This window comes from Nannobrachium achirus (assembly GCF_963921795.1).
Source record: "Nannobrachium achirus genome assembly, chromosome: 13".
Taxonomy (NCBI): Eukaryota; Metazoa; Chordata; class Actinopteri; order Myctophiformes; family Myctophidae; genus Nannobrachium; species Nannobrachium achirus.
In genome coordinates, this window is record NC_137833.1 from 21,306,219 (window position 1) to 21,325,421 (window position 19,203).

General features: G+C 43.9%; 6 protein-coding genes across 6 annotated transcripts; 1 reads left to right on the forward strand and 5 right to left on the reverse strand.

Moving 5' to 3' along the window:
• Positions 1–931: 931 nt before the first annotated feature.
• On the forward strand, positions 932–1,420 carry LOC308297208 (CXXC motif containing zinc binding protein-like; the record flags this gene model as incomplete). The annotated part of the gene is made up of 1 exon (XM_080740624.1): positions 932–1,420. One exon carries the CDS (start codon positions 932–934, stop codon positions 1,418–1,420), a length of 489 nt encoding a protein of 162 aa, XP_080596750.1.
• Positions 1,421–3,700: 2,280 nt separating this feature from the next.
• Positions 3,701–5,155, reverse strand: LOC308297210 (ubiquitin carboxyl-terminal hydrolase 2-like; the record flags this gene model as incomplete). Its single annotated transcript, XM_080740626.1, has 1 exon — positions 3,701–5,155. One exon carries the CDS (start codon positions 5,153–5,155, stop codon positions 3,740–3,742), a length of 1,416 nt encoding a protein of 471 aa, XP_080596752.1. The 3' UTR covers positions 3,701–3,739.
• A 1,830-nt stretch (positions 5,156–6,985) lies between these two features.
• LOC308297211 (phosphatidylinositol transfer protein beta isoform-like) lies at positions 6,986–7,795 on the reverse strand (the record flags this gene model as incomplete). Its single annotated transcript, XM_080740627.1, has 1 exon — positions 6,986–7,795. The coding sequence occupies one exon, from the start codon at positions 7,793–7,795 to the stop codon at positions 6,986–6,988; it is 810 nt and encodes a 269-aa protein (XP_080596753.1).
• A 5,140-nt stretch (positions 7,796–12,935) lies between these two features.
• On the reverse strand, positions 12,936–13,736 carry LOC308297212 (phosphatidylinositol transfer protein beta isoform-like; the record flags this gene model as incomplete). The annotated part of the gene is made up of 1 exon (XM_080740628.1): positions 12,936–13,736. One exon carries the CDS (start codon positions 13,734–13,736, stop codon positions 12,936–12,938), a length of 801 nt encoding a protein of 266 aa, XP_080596754.1.
• A 1,259-nt stretch (positions 13,737–14,995) lies between these two features.
• LOC308297213 (phosphatidylinositol transfer protein beta isoform-like) lies at positions 14,996–15,781 on the reverse strand (the record flags this gene model as incomplete). The annotated part of the gene is made up of 1 exon (XM_080740629.1): positions 14,996–15,781. One exon carries the CDS (start codon positions 15,779–15,781, stop codon positions 14,996–14,998), a length of 786 nt encoding a protein of 261 aa, XP_080596755.1.
• Positions 15,782–17,093: 1,312 nt separating this feature from the next.
• LOC308297214 (phosphatidylinositol transfer protein beta isoform-like) lies at positions 17,094–17,891 on the reverse strand (the record flags this gene model as incomplete). The annotated part of the gene is made up of 1 exon (XM_080740630.1): positions 17,094–17,891. One exon carries the CDS (start codon positions 17,889–17,891, stop codon positions 17,094–17,096), a length of 798 nt encoding a protein of 265 aa, XP_080596756.1.
• Positions 17,892–19,203: the final 1,312 nt, after the last annotated feature.

The window sequence follows — 19,203 nt, forward strand, 5'->3', positions numbered from 1 at the left end:
GGCGATTCAGGGGTCTAGAAGTGCTCTCATTGAAGAGGCCTGCCTCGTGAATCAGTGTCTTGTGATCAGCGTGGGTGGGGGTTTCCCAGAACTCATGTGTGTTTCCAAGTACACCAGCGACGCCGCCGTACCGTGCATCGCGTCGCGATAAAATGCGGTAAATTGCGGTAAAATGCGATCGTATCGATCTCGCTATGAAACACCAGTAGCAGGCATGTTATGTTGTGTTTTATTACTAGTTCGTAGTGCTCCTATTCTGACTGTTTCTTTGGTTAGCAAGTAGCACTAGCAAGCAACAGGCTAGCCACTAGCCAGCCACACTATGTCATGTGTTGGTCGGTGAACCAATTGCTGAAGACTGCCTCTTTTTGGCAACGCCCATCCCTGCAATCGCCCTGGGGGAAAGAACTTTCAGACTGAATAATGAAGTGAAACGAACGTGTCAGGCTAGCAATATATTCCATTTTGGGTCGATCTGTTCTACCCGACCAGGGCTTCAGACAGGAGCAAGATGTTAAATTGTTAATCCGCTTTTTTCACTCGCTCCGTTAATTCTTCGCTACATGTCTGCCAAAAATACTGTTAGTATCCCATCCGATCACTAACATTACCAGTGCACCGCCATTGTTGTTAAATGCTGAACTTTAAACTCTCGCCTCTCGTGTGGGTTCTGTCAGGGGATGGTCAGCGCAGGAGCGCTCAAATTCAACTGGGTTTTTGCCCAAAATATTCCCCAGTGGCCTGGCCATAGTATATATATGCGCCTATACGTGAGGGCCGCGTAGCGTCCCGAACTTTCTGTGTCCCTGTCATGTACCGGTATGGAGATCCCTGATGTCATGATGAATATGACATCATAGACTGTCCTCTAAAACTACTAATGATAAAGAGCACTGCGTCTCAGTAACGGGGAGGAAGCGATGCAAAAAAGATGGTGAAGTTCTCTTTGCAGTTCAAAGCCACTCTGGAGAACCTCACTGACGTGCGGCCAGATGGCGACGACTTCCGCTGGTTCCTGAAGCTGAAGTGCGGGAACTGCGGCGAGGTCTCGGACAAATGGCGCTATGTGACGTTGGCGGAACGCACAGCACTGAAAAGAGGCCGAGGCGGAGGCGCCAACTCGGTGCTTAGGTGTCGGCTGTGCGGTCGACAGAGCTCCCTGGACGTCCTGGAGGGCAGCGTCCGCCCGTACGACGCCCAGGACAGCGACACCTTCAGGACGCTGGTGATGTTCGAGTGCCGGGGAGGCCTGGAGCCCGTGGACTTCCAGCCCCGGGCCGGTTTCACGGCCCGGGGAGCCCTGTCTGGAACCACGTTCACCGACATTGACCTGCTGGAGAGGGACTGGAGCGGCTACGACGAGGAGGTCATGGAGTCGGTGGGGATCTACGAGGTTACTCACCACTTCATCAAGAGCTGAATGAAGAGCTCTATGACATCTATGGGGTTACTCATCACTTAAGAGCTCATTTCATTAAGAGCTGAATGAAGGTGTCATACAATGAAGTTCCTGGACAAGGACCTCAAGTGGCCAAACATCCATGGAACGTCTCCGTGCTCATGATAGCTGGGCACCCCCTGGAACCCCCTGAAGGACCTATACCCCACTTTTAAAAACCACTGGTTTAAGTATAAGCGGTGTGGACCAAATGGATGATTGGGTGATAATATGTCATTCAACTAACAAGATGTACCGTAGACGGGGTTCCAGGTGGTCCCAGCTAAATGATGAAGAGTTGGTAACCAAATGGACCCTTATAGATCTTTAACTCTTGGACCTGTTTCATTTCACCCTCTCAATAGTTAAATTATTGTTAAAAATCTGTATTAATTTACAAGAAGTTTATTTTGAGCCTGTTTCTCCTATTTTCCATCATCATTACAGCATGGAATTGTGGACAGAATCGTATCCAACGATAACAAAATATTCTACAGTTTGGGTCTGAGAGGCTAAATCTAATCAAATGGTGGTCCATGGCTCAATATGGACCTTGGTATGACAAAAGTTGAAAACCACTGCAGAAGATGATGTCCAGTAACAGTTTTTTTGGGGACTTTGTCAATTAATCTGCAATCGAATATCTGAATCACCAAATGGACAATAATTGTTTTGTTTTTGTTTTTTTGTTTCTTTTATGATTAGTGTGGTTGGCCAACAGGGCAACCAGGCTATGGTTCTTGTCTTTGGACTATGAATTGAATGGGACCTCTGACGTACACAAGACCGTAAAGGGCTTATTTGGGGTGTTCCTTTTAGGAAGGGTGTTTAACTTGTCGCCATACTCTATATCTAAAGTAACCCCCAAAAAAACCCATTCAATGGAGGAGTGGTGCCCTGTTCTATTCGGTTCCTAAAGCTGTGTAGAAAGGTTTTTTGATTGGACAATATAATAAGGATTGGTCAAGCATGACATGACATCACATAATATATAGTATTACAAATAGGCAACCATACTTACAATTTCCCAGAATTGCACCTTTCTGGTTAAAATAAATTAAACTATTCAATCAAGATATGACTGGAAGTCAATATAGGAAATGCTAATTCACTAATAAATTATTATTGTTATATATATATAAATTAAACTGTTCAAGATATCCCTTGACCCCAAAATGGAAGCACACGATTCCCGATGAAGCTGGCATATGGCTTGAGTGTGTGCCAAACATTAGGTCTTTTTTGCACCTCTCTATAGGGTTTTAACTTGACTTCAGTTCTATAAGCTGTAGATTCAAAACTCTAATTAACCAATATATATTATTCTTCTATGATTTCCTGCTTCCATATGAAATGAAAAAACAAAAATGCAAAACCCCTAACAATGGGTTATGTCTGAGTCATATAGTGTCTTCGTTAGAGTACCCGTCTATGACCCTTCTTCTTTCGTGTATCATCACCATCGTCAGAGATCTCTGTCAGTCCTTGTCCCAGTCCCTTATGTCATCACTATATGCCCATATTTTGGTAACTCAGAAGGCGAACAAAAAAACATTAATATCTTGAATATCTATATCTGCCAGACTGCACATATTGTACTTTTCCCAGAGAACCATAGTCGGATATTAGACGTCTGTCGAAAACCAGGTGAGAGAAGAGTGAACGTTTTTTCAACGTCTAGGCTTAGCTTAGATGTGTGTAAATATATATATATATATATATATATATACATATATATATATATATACTGTATATAGCTGTTGAAATGACTCACCTTTAACCTGGTTTTAGCCTAGCTGTTTAGACAATATTTAGACGTCTAATAGCCCGGAAAATGCTCAGTGGGTCTTTAAAGGTTTGGAGTCCCACTGCCGATACGACCAATATGACCATATGTCCATTAACCCTATTATATGCCCATATATGGAGATCACTGATATCATCAGTATATGCCCAATGCAATGCCCATATATGGGCATGCCCTAATAAGCTCAGTGGTTTGTTTGTAAGACAACACGCTCCATATCTGGGCGTAACTGCATCGCTCGGACCACGTGCAAATAATCCCTATTTATACCGTCGCTATATGGAGATCCCTAATGTCATCACTAGGCCTATATGCCCATATTTAAGTAACTCAGAAAGAGAACAAAAACACAAATATCTGTATCTGTCAGCCCAGAACTATTGTACTTTTACTAGAAGTTCGGACATCGAGTCTGAGCAATATGCCCACATACAGTATGCAGATCTATGTATCTGTCAGTCCTTGACCCTTTTATATGTCCATATATGGAGATCTCATTCCTTTGCAGCCATCTCTTGTGATTTATGTATGGTATTATTGCTCTCCATCACTTTCAATTCATCCGTTACTCCAGATAACTGACCGTCCTCCGAAGAAGGCTCACATCCGCGGGAGGCCAATTCATAGAACAGAACATAGGCATGCAAACTGCGCACCTGGCTGTGCAACTCTCTGGCCTTTACTCTGGAGTCATCAAAAGTGTACCATTGTCCTGAGGTGGGGTTGCGACAGTAGGCTGTATAGTGACCAGTGTCTTTGGCCGTGCCTTCGTGGGTGGACACTGCATGTAGATTGTAAACTACTGCATTCATGCTGTTTTCAGAGGCAAACTCATGCAGGTCAAGGTTGTGTACAGGAAAGCTGACAAAGGTTTTCGGTTTGCTGCTGGTTGTTCCATGGCCCCCAGGGAACCGTTTCAGGTGAAGTACTAATATCTTGGGGAATTTCTGTACTGTGAACTTCTTAGTGCATCTACCTCTGGCTTTACAGTTGTGGCATGTTGCCTCCTCATCCCCGTCAAGGATGTCCTCTTTGGAGAAGAGCCGCATGCAATCTATTAGGCTGATGGACTGCATGTGGTCCATGGACACATCATCCTCTGTGATGGGTAGAGAGAGAGTCCAGAAGGGGTCAAAGACAGTGGCACAGGAACCACATTTGCTGCAGGTCAGGGAGCTCTTCAGTTGGCCTGCAAAAAGGTCAACTATCTTACTGTTCTCTCTCTCCAGGTATTTACTCCACATCGTCTTCCCTTTTTCCCCATCTGGCAGGTGGTCAAAGTCCGCTTCATCACTGGCATTCGGTGAAACTGTGACCCTGTTGACCTCCTTGTGCAGCCCATCCAGGAGGTAATGCAGAAACTCATGTGCATCGTGTTGTTTGAGTCCCTCAAACATGGGGGCAGATTTTGTGAACTGAGCTTTGAACTCAGAGGGGCTAACAACCTTGGTGCCGCTGGATGACATCCACATGGTTCGTATCAGCTTGGCAAATTCTTGCATAAGGACTGTGTTGTTGTTGTTGGTGCTGCTGCCACTGGTGCAGCTGTTAAGGTCCCTGCTATACGAGTTGTTCAGGCAGTAATCCCGTAGGCTTTGTGTGTTGCTGAGACACTGCAGGATGCTGTTCATGAAACAAGTATTTCCCAGGTTCCTTAACCCCGTCAATCCCTGGGCACTGTTTGGGTTTATGGAGACAATGGTGGGGGCAGAGATGGTGGGGCGTGCTGGGGCAGAGAAAAGGGGAGGGTATGGGTGTGAGCGGAGCAAAGTCCGCCGTAGCCCTGCAATACGGCCCTTTGCCCTCTTGATGGTAACCCGAGGTCTGTGAGGAGCTCTGTGAGGAACAGCATATCTGCTAGGGCCGACGTAGGAGGGTCCGTTGGGGAGTGATCCGAGGACGCTAGACATAGTTTCCAGCTGGAATGACAGCAAACAGTGTTGCAGTTTAGAGATATCTTCACCATATATAGGCTGCCTGAGCTTTGGTCTGACAGCACACACAACACAAACCGTTGCCTAACAACCACGACTTTCACAGATATCTGTGTGTGTGTCTGTTTTTATGCCCTGTAGCCAATCAGAGAGGGTCAAGGCTATATACGGGTATTAATCCAGTTTATAAATCAGAGAGGCACAAGGCTATATACGGGTATTAATCCAGTTTATAAATAGGCGATCTCTAGATGTGAGCGTCACGAGATGGGTAAAGATGGTTAAGGATCCTTACCTAAGGGATCCTTAACCGTGGCATTGTATACTAGGGTCACTGCCATCTACTGTAACTTATTATGCAAATCGTGTGTGTCAATGTGTGGTGTATCCGTCCTTTGCGTATCTCGAGGACTGATCAACTTCAACCTGACCTTTATGCCCATACTGTATATGGAGATATAGGCAGACATATGCCAATACAGTATACAGTATGAGCATGAAAGGGACAGACAGACAGACAATGGGAGGGCCACAGGTGGACTGCATTCAACTGCATGTGGCTTATTATAAAATCATTATTTTAAGATGAAATCGTTTTTGTTTTATTCCATATTAACAGTTTTGGAATGATGGATATATGTGGTCCCTTAGTGGTTGTAGCCGTGAGTGACGGCTTATATTGCTTATTATATTGCTCCATATAGGCATGGCCATGGCCATGTCACTCTGACTGAGACAAACACGATATGGTTGTCCAGAACCACTGATCCGACCAATATGTCCATATATGGATCTCCAGTTGTCCAGAACAGCAACGTCAATTTGGGAAAGGTTTCAGCCCCCCATCTAAAGTTAAATATTCTTAAAAAATCAAACCTCGGTTCGAAGTGAAGCGGTGGACAGATAAAACCTCTATTCTGAATGTATTTGTGGCTTACTACATATTTTAAACCCTGAAGGCCAAATTATCATGTGAAGCTTGACCAAATCCTCAAAGTATCCATTCATCTAACCGGGAGGGACATCGACATTTTGCTTTTTGAAAAAGCCTATTCATTCTGGACTGATATTTTACACGTACGGGACAGGAAAAACCTGTTCATTCTGGCCTGGAGTGACCATATATGGACATAAGGTAACATACTTTGTGTTTTTGAAAAACCCTGTTCATTCTGGACTGAGATCACCATATATGGTAATTAAACGGACATTCTGTTTTTGAAAAAGCCTGTTCATTCTGGACTGAAATGACCATATATGGGCGTGATACACACAAAGCCATTCATTGGAAGCGGTTTTCACCGCTTCAAAAATGCAGGGGAAAAAAAAGTATGGGGACCTGTACGTACAGGCAGCGTGCACCAGACATTTGGCGCATGTTCCGGGGTTTGAGACCTGGACAAACACACCTTCCAAACATGACCTGCAGACAAACTCAGACTTGTTACTATTCACTTGGTGAAAAGAAGTGGCAGTTGACTTCATGATCGTCTATTACCTCCCTAATGAACCAAGCCAGCCGTTAGGAGTCGTTAGCGACAAAGAACTACAGTGGAAGTGGAATTGTCTGCACAACTAGAAATGTGGAGAAAAGGGGGATCAAAATCTGCAAAGTAGCTAGTAAAGCTGTCCAATAAATATAATGGAAAGTGGATACAGTACATTTCCCTCTGAAAAGTGGGGTAGAAGTAAAGTAGCAGAAATAGAAATACTTGTGAGATAGGCTACCACGCTACCACTAAATTGTACTTGTGTATGGTATTTTAATAATAATTACTTTCCACCCCAGTAAACAGGTCAGTTTCATTAGTCATTGAAACCCATGCCTCTGTACTCACCATTCTCCCTTTTATCATCCAGCTCCTTCTTAGTTTCAGCCTCCAGAAGTCGTATATCATCCATCGACAGGTCGATCCATTTGTCAATCCAGCAAAACAGCTGTCTGTGGAAGAGGGTAAGCATGCGCTTCTCTTGCTTCTGTATATAGTTCTCCACCTTATTTTGAAAACCACGCCACTTAAAGTGTACTGTGACTAGCTTATAGGCACACATATGAGGATGACTGGGGTCACTTGCAACATCTTTCTTCCAGTCAGGTCCCAGGGGGCTTCTCCCTGTCTTCTCTGACTTGAATATAGCAGGGTCCGTATCAGGGTTGTAGTCCAGTGTTGATACTTGACTTGTGTCAGCAATGTCGATGTGAACAACTTCAGCTTTCTTCCATTCCTTTGCATCTAATCCGTGAACATTGTCCTCCTCTCCCAAGTCAGGCTTGTGCCATGTCTCAATCTTAATTAAAAAGCCGTCCTTCATGTACTCATTTGTAATAATGGTCCGACAATAAGGGTACGCATTCCAGGCCTTCTCATGACAAATAAGAGAACCTTTTGGCGCAACCATAGTGATTAATTTAGGCATTTTACAATTCATGTGGTAGATCTTGTGTGTGTACTGTCCTTTCTCGCCATCTTTCTCATAGGGTTCGTTGGCCAACACTTCCACTCCCTGTCCTGCACCTGTCTCTATCTTACTTGCCTCAGCGATAGCGTACAGCTGGCCCACCCGGTACTCCTCCACTGAAATGGGTAAGACGACTCGAAATTCTTTAATGATCATGCTGGCTTGTGGAATTTAGTCTAAAACAGTACAGGGAATGGCGTAAATCCCACAGCTCTTCAACTTGACAAAGGTTGAGACAAGACTATTGTTGTATAGAAGATCTAGCTGGACGTCTGGCGGTTACATCACCCTCAACATCTTATAGGCTGACCAAGCTTTGACGTAACATCACACACAACATAAAGCATTGCCTAACAATGCCGATTTCTACAGGGGTGTCCTAAATTTGACATTGCATCTCCTCATGTGACCCTTCCAAACAGAGTTGTGATGCCTGTGTGTTGACCCCCCAGTTGGCTGCATGGGAGCAGTAACCAGCTAACTCCCTTTTCCTGGATGCTATCTTGTTTTCACCTTTGGAAAGTCCTCCATAAAGGGCTGGCTGAATAGCGGCTGAACTATATACAGAATGCTTCAAAAATGTAATATGGCTAAAATTTACAAAGAATTAGATTTTTATTGCAGAGTAAAGCCTAAGTCATCCTTCAGCTTCAAAGTGTGAAACGGGTGGAAACTTCTCTTGTCTCAATGCTGTCAAGTTCTAGAGGTGTTACAAAAAGCTTGTACTGTGGGAGTAGTCTCGCGTAGCCAGACAACTATGCCACAATCTCTGAATGCTATATAGAGTCTGGAACAGCAGATCCCGAACGGCGAGTATCGAAAACGGGCATTAACGTTCAAAAAAATATATATTTTAAAATGTCATTTCTGCTAAGCAGCAAGCTAAACATGTTTATATGATTTTTATTTATATAATGATAAATGTGTGTGATGTGAGACGGAAACGGAAGTGACGTGGGGGCTTCACTTCCGCTTCATCTTCGCACTCATCATTTCTTCCCCGGTCTGCCAGACTGTATGCCGGGAGCATTTGACCAAATCGCGGAGGCAACCGTCTGGCCACGCGAGACTACTGTGGGAGCATCGATCAAGAGGACGTCCCACACCTACCTACGATGTACTAAGAAAGATGCTGGTACAGAAAGCACAAATGAGCTGGCAAGATGTACTGTATGGAGAACCGAGATGACTGGAGATGCCGATGGAGGGCTTGTCTGAGGACAACGTAGAGAGAGAAGCATGCCAGTTTTTGTCAATTGACACATTTTCACTGAAGCATATACTAGTTTTAAAAGTGTTATTCTTCTGATAACAGAAACATTTTCCAAGGTATTAGAATTATTTTGTTTACAGGAGTTGGAACTTGAGTCAAGGCAATGTGCCTCACCTAAATATGGATGTCAAGATGACTGGCGTCATAGACTGGCCACATGAAGCCACATCTTTAATTGGACTTTAATTGGTCTTGTTTAATAGATGTATAAAAAAGTAAGCAGAATGCAGAGAAAAGCTACTGTATGACTTATTTAAAACTAGACCAGGTCAACCTGGTTGTGCCAGACCCCCTGTCTGTCATCATCATTTATGACATCATACCTTTTGTAGGCATGTCATCATCATGTCATCATCATATATACCCTTTATATAGAAAACCCGGACCGACAGACATTTGCTTATGTAGGCCCACCCATTTCATGGGTCTGGCAACTATGCAATTCTGGGAAATTGCGGGTGTGGTTGCCTATATATATTGTAGCCAAATTGTCATGTGAAGCTTGGCCAATCCTCGAGCTACAGTAGCACCACTCCCCCATTGAACCCATGGACTTACTATTTATAGTCTGGATTGTTTATCAGGAAAATAATAATAACTAGAAAGATGCAATTTTAAATTGCGAGTGTGGTTGCTGACGGTTGCTGACTATATTCTACAAAGCTAACTGTCAAGTGAAGCTCGACCAATTGATTCCTATTGATTCCCACTCCCATTGATTCCCTCCCTATTGATTCCCTATTGATTCCCTATCCCTGCCATTTCCAATGGCAGCGGAAAAACTTACCCTAGAGGTCTATAAACAGTTACCCTAGAACTCTATAAAGTTTCCCTAGGATTATAATGTGTTGCCCTGTTGGGCAACCACACTAACTAGAAATACTGATCCTACGAAACAGTGTGGGCTCGCATGGAACACCATGTAGCCTATGGGCATAAAGATCTACCCAACGGGGACTCCAACATGGAACACCATATGGACATAAAGATATGCCCAATGGGCACTCGAACATTACCTCTGAGACTCAGTATCTGAGGGATTGAATGGGTCTCGATCTCTTCCTCTCTCTCCAGACTCGTTTCCCATTGGAAATGCATTGGGTGCTTAAAGTTAAATATTTCATATTTCTTTGTACTGTCGTCCAGTTTTGAGGCGAATAAATGTACTATATAAAGATTTTGGAGAACATACTACTTCTTCTGAACGTTACTTCTGAGACTCCTACATTCATTCCCTCAAATACTGAGGGATTGAATGGGTCTCTCCAGACTCATTTCCCATTGGAAATGCATAGGGTGCTTAAAGTTAAATATTTCAAAAACTACAAAAGATTTCATGTGAGAATACTGCTTCCTGATTGGCTAAGTTGACTGTAATCATTTTTGGTGCTTCCTGATTGGCTATGTTTACGCAATGTTTGTGTTCCGGACTAGTGCCACAATAAAATGTAAATCACACCTGGTGTGAAGTGAGCAGTGATATTTATGAGTCAAATTTCATCAAGTGTCCTGCTAGCAAATCACAGCGCGCCCTGCGAAGCTTGGCCAATGGTACCCTGGGCGTACGACAAACGTTGAGCCGTTTGTGCCAAGATGTAGGCCACGCTTCAGTTTACTTTAGACATTTTTAGGGAACTGGACAAAGCCAGATGTTGTTGTTGTCATTCCAGGAGCACCGCTCAATTCATTTCATACAGTTATCAAATAATACAGTGATAACAGTAGATATCTTCTGTGGAAGCACACTCAAAGAGTTGAGTTGTTGTATTTCCCTCTTAGCCCAGAATTTAACTTTAAGAATGCCAGTAAATGGCAACCCAAGTATTCATATAACTATTTATATTCTTCATTGAACAGAATACTGGGGTTCAGGTGCACTAACACAATTATAATGTTTCTAATAACTAAAGTTAGCATTTAAATATTATTATGAGGAGGAGCAAAATGTTTAACATTAGGTCATGAAAGTAATGGCTACAGAAAATTAGGCTTTAAATATTTAAAAACATCCAAAATCTGTATGAAAAAGAAACCTGGCGCTTTAGCTCAGACAGACAGACAGACAGACAGACAGACAGACAGACAGAGAGAGACACACACAGTATCCTCAGACACACACAGTATCCTCAGAGACCTTGTCATATAAGGTTCAAATCATGCCGTAGAAATTAAAAATGGTCACTCCATATCAGCTTGAGAGTGATTCTAGCTCTGCCGCTGGTCAGGTGAAAATAAGCAGCTATCTACGGTATGTTCCTCGGGTTCTATGTTACTTACAACCCTAAGACGAACCCTAACTTTAAGGTATGTAAGCAGGGAACATAGAGAACATAGAACCCAGGGAACATAGCAATTACAAATAGGTGCCAGCGGTGGTACGCCAGCCAGATTCATGCATGCAGAGAAGCAACATTACAGGAGAGCATAATGAAAGACTTGAAGAAGTCAGAAGAGAAGTGTGCAGAGATGTGCAAGCCAAAGTTACATAAGCAAACACTTTCAGCACTGTGAAGCTGAAGCATATACTGTAGGGTAATTTTGTGGATTATTGAATTTTGGATGAGACGGTTCAGACAGTGGGTTGAGCATGGGACTGTTAAGACCGTGACACCACACGAATGTATTATCTGCTCCGCTCTTGAATGTCATGCTTGAGCTATTGTCTTCATCTTACAGTATGTGAAATGAACTGCTAAAAAGGCAAAGATGACACAAGGACTTCCAACTCCAAGTACTCTGATCATTTACACCAAAGATACACCATGGACGGGGGCGGGGGCAGTCGCTCCTTCTAAACAGGTACTGCACTACGTACTCTAACACCAGGTCCTGCACTCGTAACTACTAAAAAAAAGACAATACAAACTTCATAGCACAAAAACACAAAAAAACATTGCCAGTAATATTAAAGTTATAAATGCAGTACCAGTTTGGCAGCGGATACTATGACATCAGTAGCCTACCCTTGTCAGAGTACTTGGGGGCCAGTCTATGATGTCAGTCATGTTTGACACTAACTTGGGAGATTTCAGGATCTCCATACACACACACACATACATTTCCAGATATAGAGAGAATATTTTAGATTACCCAGCCTCATCCATTAATCCCATACTGTAAACTTTCCAATTCTGTTAGAATCAGCACAGTCAGTATGGATTTACTGTGTTCAGAGCATATTTGACATTACCCCAGGTGAAGGAGTTTAAGTATCTCGGGGTCTTGTTCACGAATGAGAAATGGGAAGACGGAGAAGGAGATCAGCCTGAGAATCAGAGCAGCAGGAGCGGTATTGCAGTCGCTGTCGTGACGAAAAAAGAGTTGAGCCAGAAGGCAAAGCTCTCTGTCTACCGAGCAATCTTCGTTCCTACTCTCACCTATGGTCATAAAGTATGGATCATGACCGAAAGTATAAGGTCGCGGGTACAAGCTGCTGAAATGTGTTCTCAGACCGGTGGCTGGCATCTCCCTTAGAGATGAGAAGTTCAGTCACCCGAGATAGAACCGCTGCTCCTACAGATGTTTGCACTTCGTTTTGTCCGGATTCCTCTGACAGTTTCCCCAGTTCCTGGGGGAGGCACTGGTATCCACTAGGAGGAGTAGAGAACTATGTAAAACTGCTTGTTGGTTGTACGCTTGGAAAGGAGTCAGCTTAGGTGGTTCGGTCATGTAGTACGGATGCCTCCCGAGCGTCTTCCTAGGAAAGTCCTCTATGCATGTCCCACTGGGAGGAAACCCTATGACAGACCAAAGATCAGATGGAAGGATTACATCTCCACACTGGCCTGGGAATGCCTTGGGATACCCCAGAGGGAGTGGATGAAGTTGCTCATGATAGGAAACTCTGGAAATCTCAGTTGGAACTGACCCGATTCCGGATAAGCAGTTGAAGATGGATGGATGGATGGATGGTATTCTATAGATATGATATCTAGATGTTTTCTGATCTTTCTGGGCACACAGGTCATCTCACCAACTACATACATTAGCCTAGTGCTGCAGTACTGTATTGTAAGCAGGTTACTAGTCACCCAAACCCACGCCTGTGTATTCACTGTTCTCCATAATATGATTTAGGTCATTCTTAATGTCCTCTTCCAGGCGACGTATATCCTCCATAGACATGTCAATCCATTTGTCAATCCAGCAAAACAGCCGTCTATGGAAGAGAGTAAACAAACGCTTTTGTTGCATCTGTATATATTCCTCTGTCTTGTTTTGGAAACCTCTCAACTTGACCAGGACTTTGACTAGCTTATAGACACACATATGAGGACACTTGGTGTCACTTGTGAGTTCTGTTTTCCAGTCAGGTCCCAGGGGCCCTCTTCCTGTCTTCTCTGACTCGAATATAGCAGGATCCGCATCAGGGTTGTAGTCTGCTCTTGGTATTTGACTTCTGTCAGCAATGTTGATGTGAACAACTTCAACATTCTTCCATTCCTCTTCATCTAATCCGTACACATTATCCAATTCTCCCATGTCAGGCTTGTGCCATGTCTCAATCTTAATTAAAAAGCTGTCCTTCATACACTCGTTTGTAACAATAGTCTGACAGTAAGGATATGCATTCCATGCCTTCTCATGGAAAAGGGAAGATTTGGGCCAAAACCAACTAATAAATTTAGGCAAAGTCATGTGGTAGATCTTGTGTGTGTATTGTCCAGTCTCTCCATTTTTATCATAAGGCTCATTAGTTATCACTTCCACGCCCCGTCCTCCACCCGTCTCGCTCTTACTAGTTACAGCAGTCGCGTACAGCTGGCCCACCTGGTATTCCTCCACTGAAATAGGAAGGACGACTCGATATTCTTTAATGATCATTCTGACTGTTGTTTACAGTCCAAAACAACATGCAGAACAGTATGAACCCAAAAAAACATTGGTGTTGTTCATGATAGTTGCCTCAAACTGTAGGTCTTGCTCTATGTCTAAAGGCATCTGCACCATATATATTTGACCAAGTTCTATGCTGACGTAACACAAACCATTGCCTTATAAGGCCATGGGCATTGTATGCGCAACATATTCCCATGGCTAGTGATACACTAGTGATATACCAGCAATAGGCCCAGCGTGATCTAGGTAGATCAATCAGAAGCAGGTGGGGTGGTGGGTCTTTTTGTAACCCAGGGTGTGTTCGGATATAGGAAATGAGGGCCCTCTGGTCGTTTGTTTATTCAAACCCACCCTAGATTGTGAAGTCCCGAAAAGGACTCACTGTAATTGGCCATTTGTCACTTTGAGTGGCATTTTGCCTATCGCACTTCCGCACTCCCTTTTTTACAGGTCACTCCAATGAACTGCAGTGCAGAATGAGGTATCTAGGTCTTTATATCATAGATATAAAAAGCTAGATACCTCATCCACCACTGAAGTTCATTGGAGCGACGTGCAACAACTGGAGGCCGGACATCCGGAGACCACGCTGCCAATAAAAGTGACTCCTGGCCAATCACAGTGCGTCTTTTCCGGGACTTATCAATTCAGTTCTACAGAGCTTTATCAGCACGTCTCCATCCAGTTCCGATGTTGCGCGGCTCAGCTGTTCTTAGAGGCTGCGTACGAAAAGACCCACCCCCACCTGCCTCTGATTGGCCTACCAACTTCCGTTTCTCTGTGACGCACGTGGAAGTCACCGAGTCCCACAATGCATATGCCCCAGAGCCGAAGGAGGCGTCTACCTTTCTATGTCTATGTTTATATCTATGCTCTGTATGCGCTGATCTGATCTGATCTGAATGCTACAGTACTTCCTGTTTACCATAATGTTCCTCACTAAACCTCACAGCGCCCTCTGCTGCCTTTTTACTGTCACAGGTCAGTTACAAAACTACAAAACAGTTTTTGGTTCTGCTGCTGGCATGCAGTAAGGTTTAAACTTTCCAATTCTGTTAGAACCAGCACATTCAGCATGGATTGTTTGTGTTCGGAGCATATATTTGACTGGGTAGATATATGGTGTTCTATGGCCATCCAGATCTCAAGTGCTGGGTTGATGTTTCTGGGCGCACACATATCTTACCAGAACGACATACATTAGTGTAGTGCTGCAGTACTGTACTGTAAGGAGGTTAGTTTCATTAGTCACCAAAACCCACGCCTGTGTATTCACTGTTCTCCATAATTTGATTCAGGTCATTCTTAATTTCTTCTTCCAGGCGACGTATATCCTCCATAGACATGTCAATCCATTTGTCAATCCAGCAAAACAGCTGTCTATGGAAGAGAGTAAATAAGCGCTTTTGTTGCATCTGTATATATTCCTCTGTCTTCTTTTGGAAACCAAACAACTTGACCAGGACTTTGACTAGCTTATAGACACACATATGAGGACAATTGGTGTCACTTGTGACTTCATTTTTCCAGTCAGGTCCCAGGGGCCCTCTTCCTGTCTTCTCTGACTCGAATATAGCAGGATCCGCATCAGGGTTGTAGTCTTCTCTTGGTATTTTACTTCTGTCAGCAATGTTGATGTGAACAACTTCAACATTCTTCCATTCCTCTTCATCTAATCCGTAAACATTATCCACCTCTCCCATGTCAGGCTTGTGCCATGTCTCAATCTTAATTAAAAAGCCGTCCTTCATGTACTCATTTGTAATAATGGTCTGACAGTAAGGATATGCATTCCATGCCTTCTCATGGAAAAGGGAAGATTTTGGAAAAATCCAACTAATTAATCTAGGCAAGGTCCTGTGGTAGATCTTGTGTGTGAATTGTCCAGTCTCTCCATCTTTATCATAAGGTTCATTAGTTATCACTTCCACACCCCGTCCTCTACTAGCTACAGCAGTCGTGTACAGCTGGCCCACCTGGAATTCCTCCACCGAAATAGGGAGGACGATTCGATATTCTTTAATGATCATGCTGACTGTTGTTTACAGTCCAAAACAACATGCAGAACAGTATGAACCCAACTCTTACTGAAGTTGACAGCCATTAAAGGAAAATGTTGGTGCTGTTCATGATAGTTGCCTCAAACCGTAGGTCTTGCTCTATGTCTAAAGGCATATGCACCACATATATTTGACTGAGTTCTATTCTGACGTAACACAAACCATTGCCTTATAACGCCATGGGCATTGTATGCGCAACGTATTCCCATGGCTAGTGATACACTAGTGATATACCAGCAGTAGGCCCAGCGTGATCTAGGTAGTCCAATCAGAGGCAGGTGCGGTGGCGGGTCTTTTCGTAACCCAGGGTGTGTTCGGATATAGGAAATGAGGGCCCTCTGGTCGTTAGTTTATTCAACCCACCCTGGATTGTTACAAGTCCCGGAACGGACTCACTGTGATTGGCCAGTAGTCACATTGAGTGGCATTTTGCCTATCGCACTTTCGCACTCCCTTTTTTACACGTCACTCCAATGAACTGCAGTGCCGAATGAGGTATCTAGGTCTTTATATCCATAGATATAAAAAGCTAGATACCTCATCCACCACTGAAGTTCATTGGAGCGACATGCAACAAGTGGAGGCCGGACGTCCGGGAGTGCTGGAGACCATGCTGCCAATCAAAGTGACTACTGGATAATCACAGCTCGTCTTTTCCAGGACATAGGTCCTACAGAGCTTTATTAGCACATCTCCATCCAGTTCCGATGTTGCGCAGCTCAGCTGTTCTTAGAGGCGGCATACGAATAGACCCACCCCCACCTGCCTCTGATTGGCCTACCAACCTCCGTTTCTGTGACTCACGTGGAAGTGGGAAACGACCGGTCGCCGAGTCCCACGATGCATATGCCCCAGAGCCGAAGGAGGCGTCTATCTTTCTATGTCTATGTTTATATCTATGCTCTGTACTGCGCCGATCTGATCTGAATGCTACTTCCTGTTTACCATAAGAGCACATGTTCCTCACTAAACCTCACACCGTCCTATGCTGCTTTTTTTACTGTCACAGCTCAGGTACAAAAGAGTTTTTGGTTCTGCTGCTGGCATAGTGTAAGGTTTAAACTTTCCAACTCTGTTAGAACCAGCACATTCAGTATAGATTTGCTTGTGTTCTGAGCATATTTGACTGGGTAGATATATGGTGTTCTATGGCTATCTCTGTTTTCTGATCTTGAGTGCTGGGTTGATGTTTCTGGGAACACAACTCATCTCACCAGGAACTACATACTGTACATTAATTAGTGTAGTGCTGCAGTACTGTACTGTAAGGAGGTTAGTTTCATTAGTCACCCAAACCCACGCCTGTGTATTCCCTGTTCTCCATAATCTGATTCAGGTCATTCTTAATTTCTTCTTCCAGGCGACGTATATCCTCCATAGACATGTCAATCCATTTGTCAATCCAGCAAAACAGCTGTCTATGGAAGAGAGTAAATATGCGCTTTTCTTGCTTCTGTATCAATTCCTCTGTCTGCTTTTGGAACCCAAACAACTTGACCAGGACTTTGACTAGCTTATAGACACACATATGAGGACACTTGGTGTCACTTGTGAGTTCTGTTTTCCAGTCAGGTCCCATGGGCCCTCTTCCTGTCTTCTCTGACTCGAATATAGCAGGATCTGCATCAGGGTTGTAGTCTGCTCTTGGTATTTGACTTCTGTCAGCAATGTTGATGTGAACAACCTCAACATTCTTCCATTCCTCTTCATCTAATCCGTAAACATTATCCACCTCTCCCATGTCAGGCTTGTGCCATGTCTCAATCTTAATGAAAAAGTCCTTGATTAACTCATTTGTAACAATAGTCTGACAGTAAGGATATGCATTCCATGCCTTCTCATGGAAAAGGGAAGATTTTGAAGAAATCCAACTAATTAATTTAGGCAAGGTCATGTGGTAGATCTTGTGTGTGTATTGTCCTGTCTCTTCATTTTTATAATAAGGCTCATTAGTTATCACTTCCACACCCCGTCCTCCACCCGTCTCGCTCTTACTAGCCACAGCAGTCGCGTACAGCTGGCCCACCTGGTATTCCTCCACTGAAATAGGGAGGACGATTCGATATTCTTTAATGATCATGCTGACTGCTGTTTACAGTCTAAAACAACATGTACACTTGTACAGTCTAAAACAACATGTACAGTCTAAAACAACATGCAGAACAATATAAACGTATAAAAGTTGACAGCCATTAAAGGAAAACATTGGTGTTGTTCATAGTTGTCCCTGATAGCTGTCCTGAACTGTAGGTCTTGCTCTATGTCTAAAGGCACCTACACCATATATATTTGACCAAGTTCTATGCTGACGTAACACAAACCATAGCCTTATAACACCATGGGCATTGTATGGGCATTGTATGCCCATGGCTATTGGCTAGTACACTAATGTGATGGCCATACCAGCAGCCACCAGTCAGTAAAACATGGTGGATGTAATAAAGGAGGTTCTTCAATCCGGTGCAACACATTAAATTATTTTTTTCAGGGTAGGGGTATCTGTGAAACACAGTATACACACAGTATGAATGCTTCAGCAGTAGTTTATGCAGGACACAATTGAGTCTAGCCCCGCCCAGCTTGTCAGCTGTTCCTCACTAAACCTCACAGTGCCCTCTGACCGCACATCATAGACTGGGCTGTTGTTGTCACCTTTCCTTTCTTTTACTCTGTATACTGTACCTGGCTCTCCCAATATGACTGGACTTCTCCCAGGCCCACCTCTCGCCCTCATGTTACGGATGAGGACTCAAGGTTTTTTGTCAAAGTGAGCTTTTCCCTGAGCTGTCCCCTTGTCTGCTGTACTGGCACTCTGGCAGCCATCTGGTATGCTTCTTATATCCTCTTCTTCCAGCGACTCACATAGTCCTCACGTAGACTCGTCAAAAATTTGGGTGAATGCCAGCTGTCCCCAAATTCTTTCCCCTCCTGACACACTCTGGAACAGAGCAATGAAACATGTATCCCACTGAACTCGCAGTCCATATACTGTAACAGTTTAGTTACAACAATATACGGTAAGAGTTATTTGCCCCTCCATACATCCATCAACCGCTTATCCAAAATCGGGTCGCCGGGGTAACAGTTCCAACAGATTTCCAGCGCTCTCTCTCCTGAGCAACATTATCCACTTCCTCCGGGGGAATCCCGAGGTGCTCCTCGGCAGTGTGGAGATTTAGTTCCTCCATCTGGTCTCTCTAGGACCTAGAGAGACGCTTGGGAGGCATCCGTACTAGAACCATCTAAGCTGACTCTAAGGCCACATTCTCATAATATAATTCGGTTTAGTCGTGCGAATGGGAGGGGTGAAGTTGCCACATTCTTGCATATTTAATTGATACGTTTGCCCTCACACTGCACATTGTCATCTGAAACAAGGAATCACTGAGTCC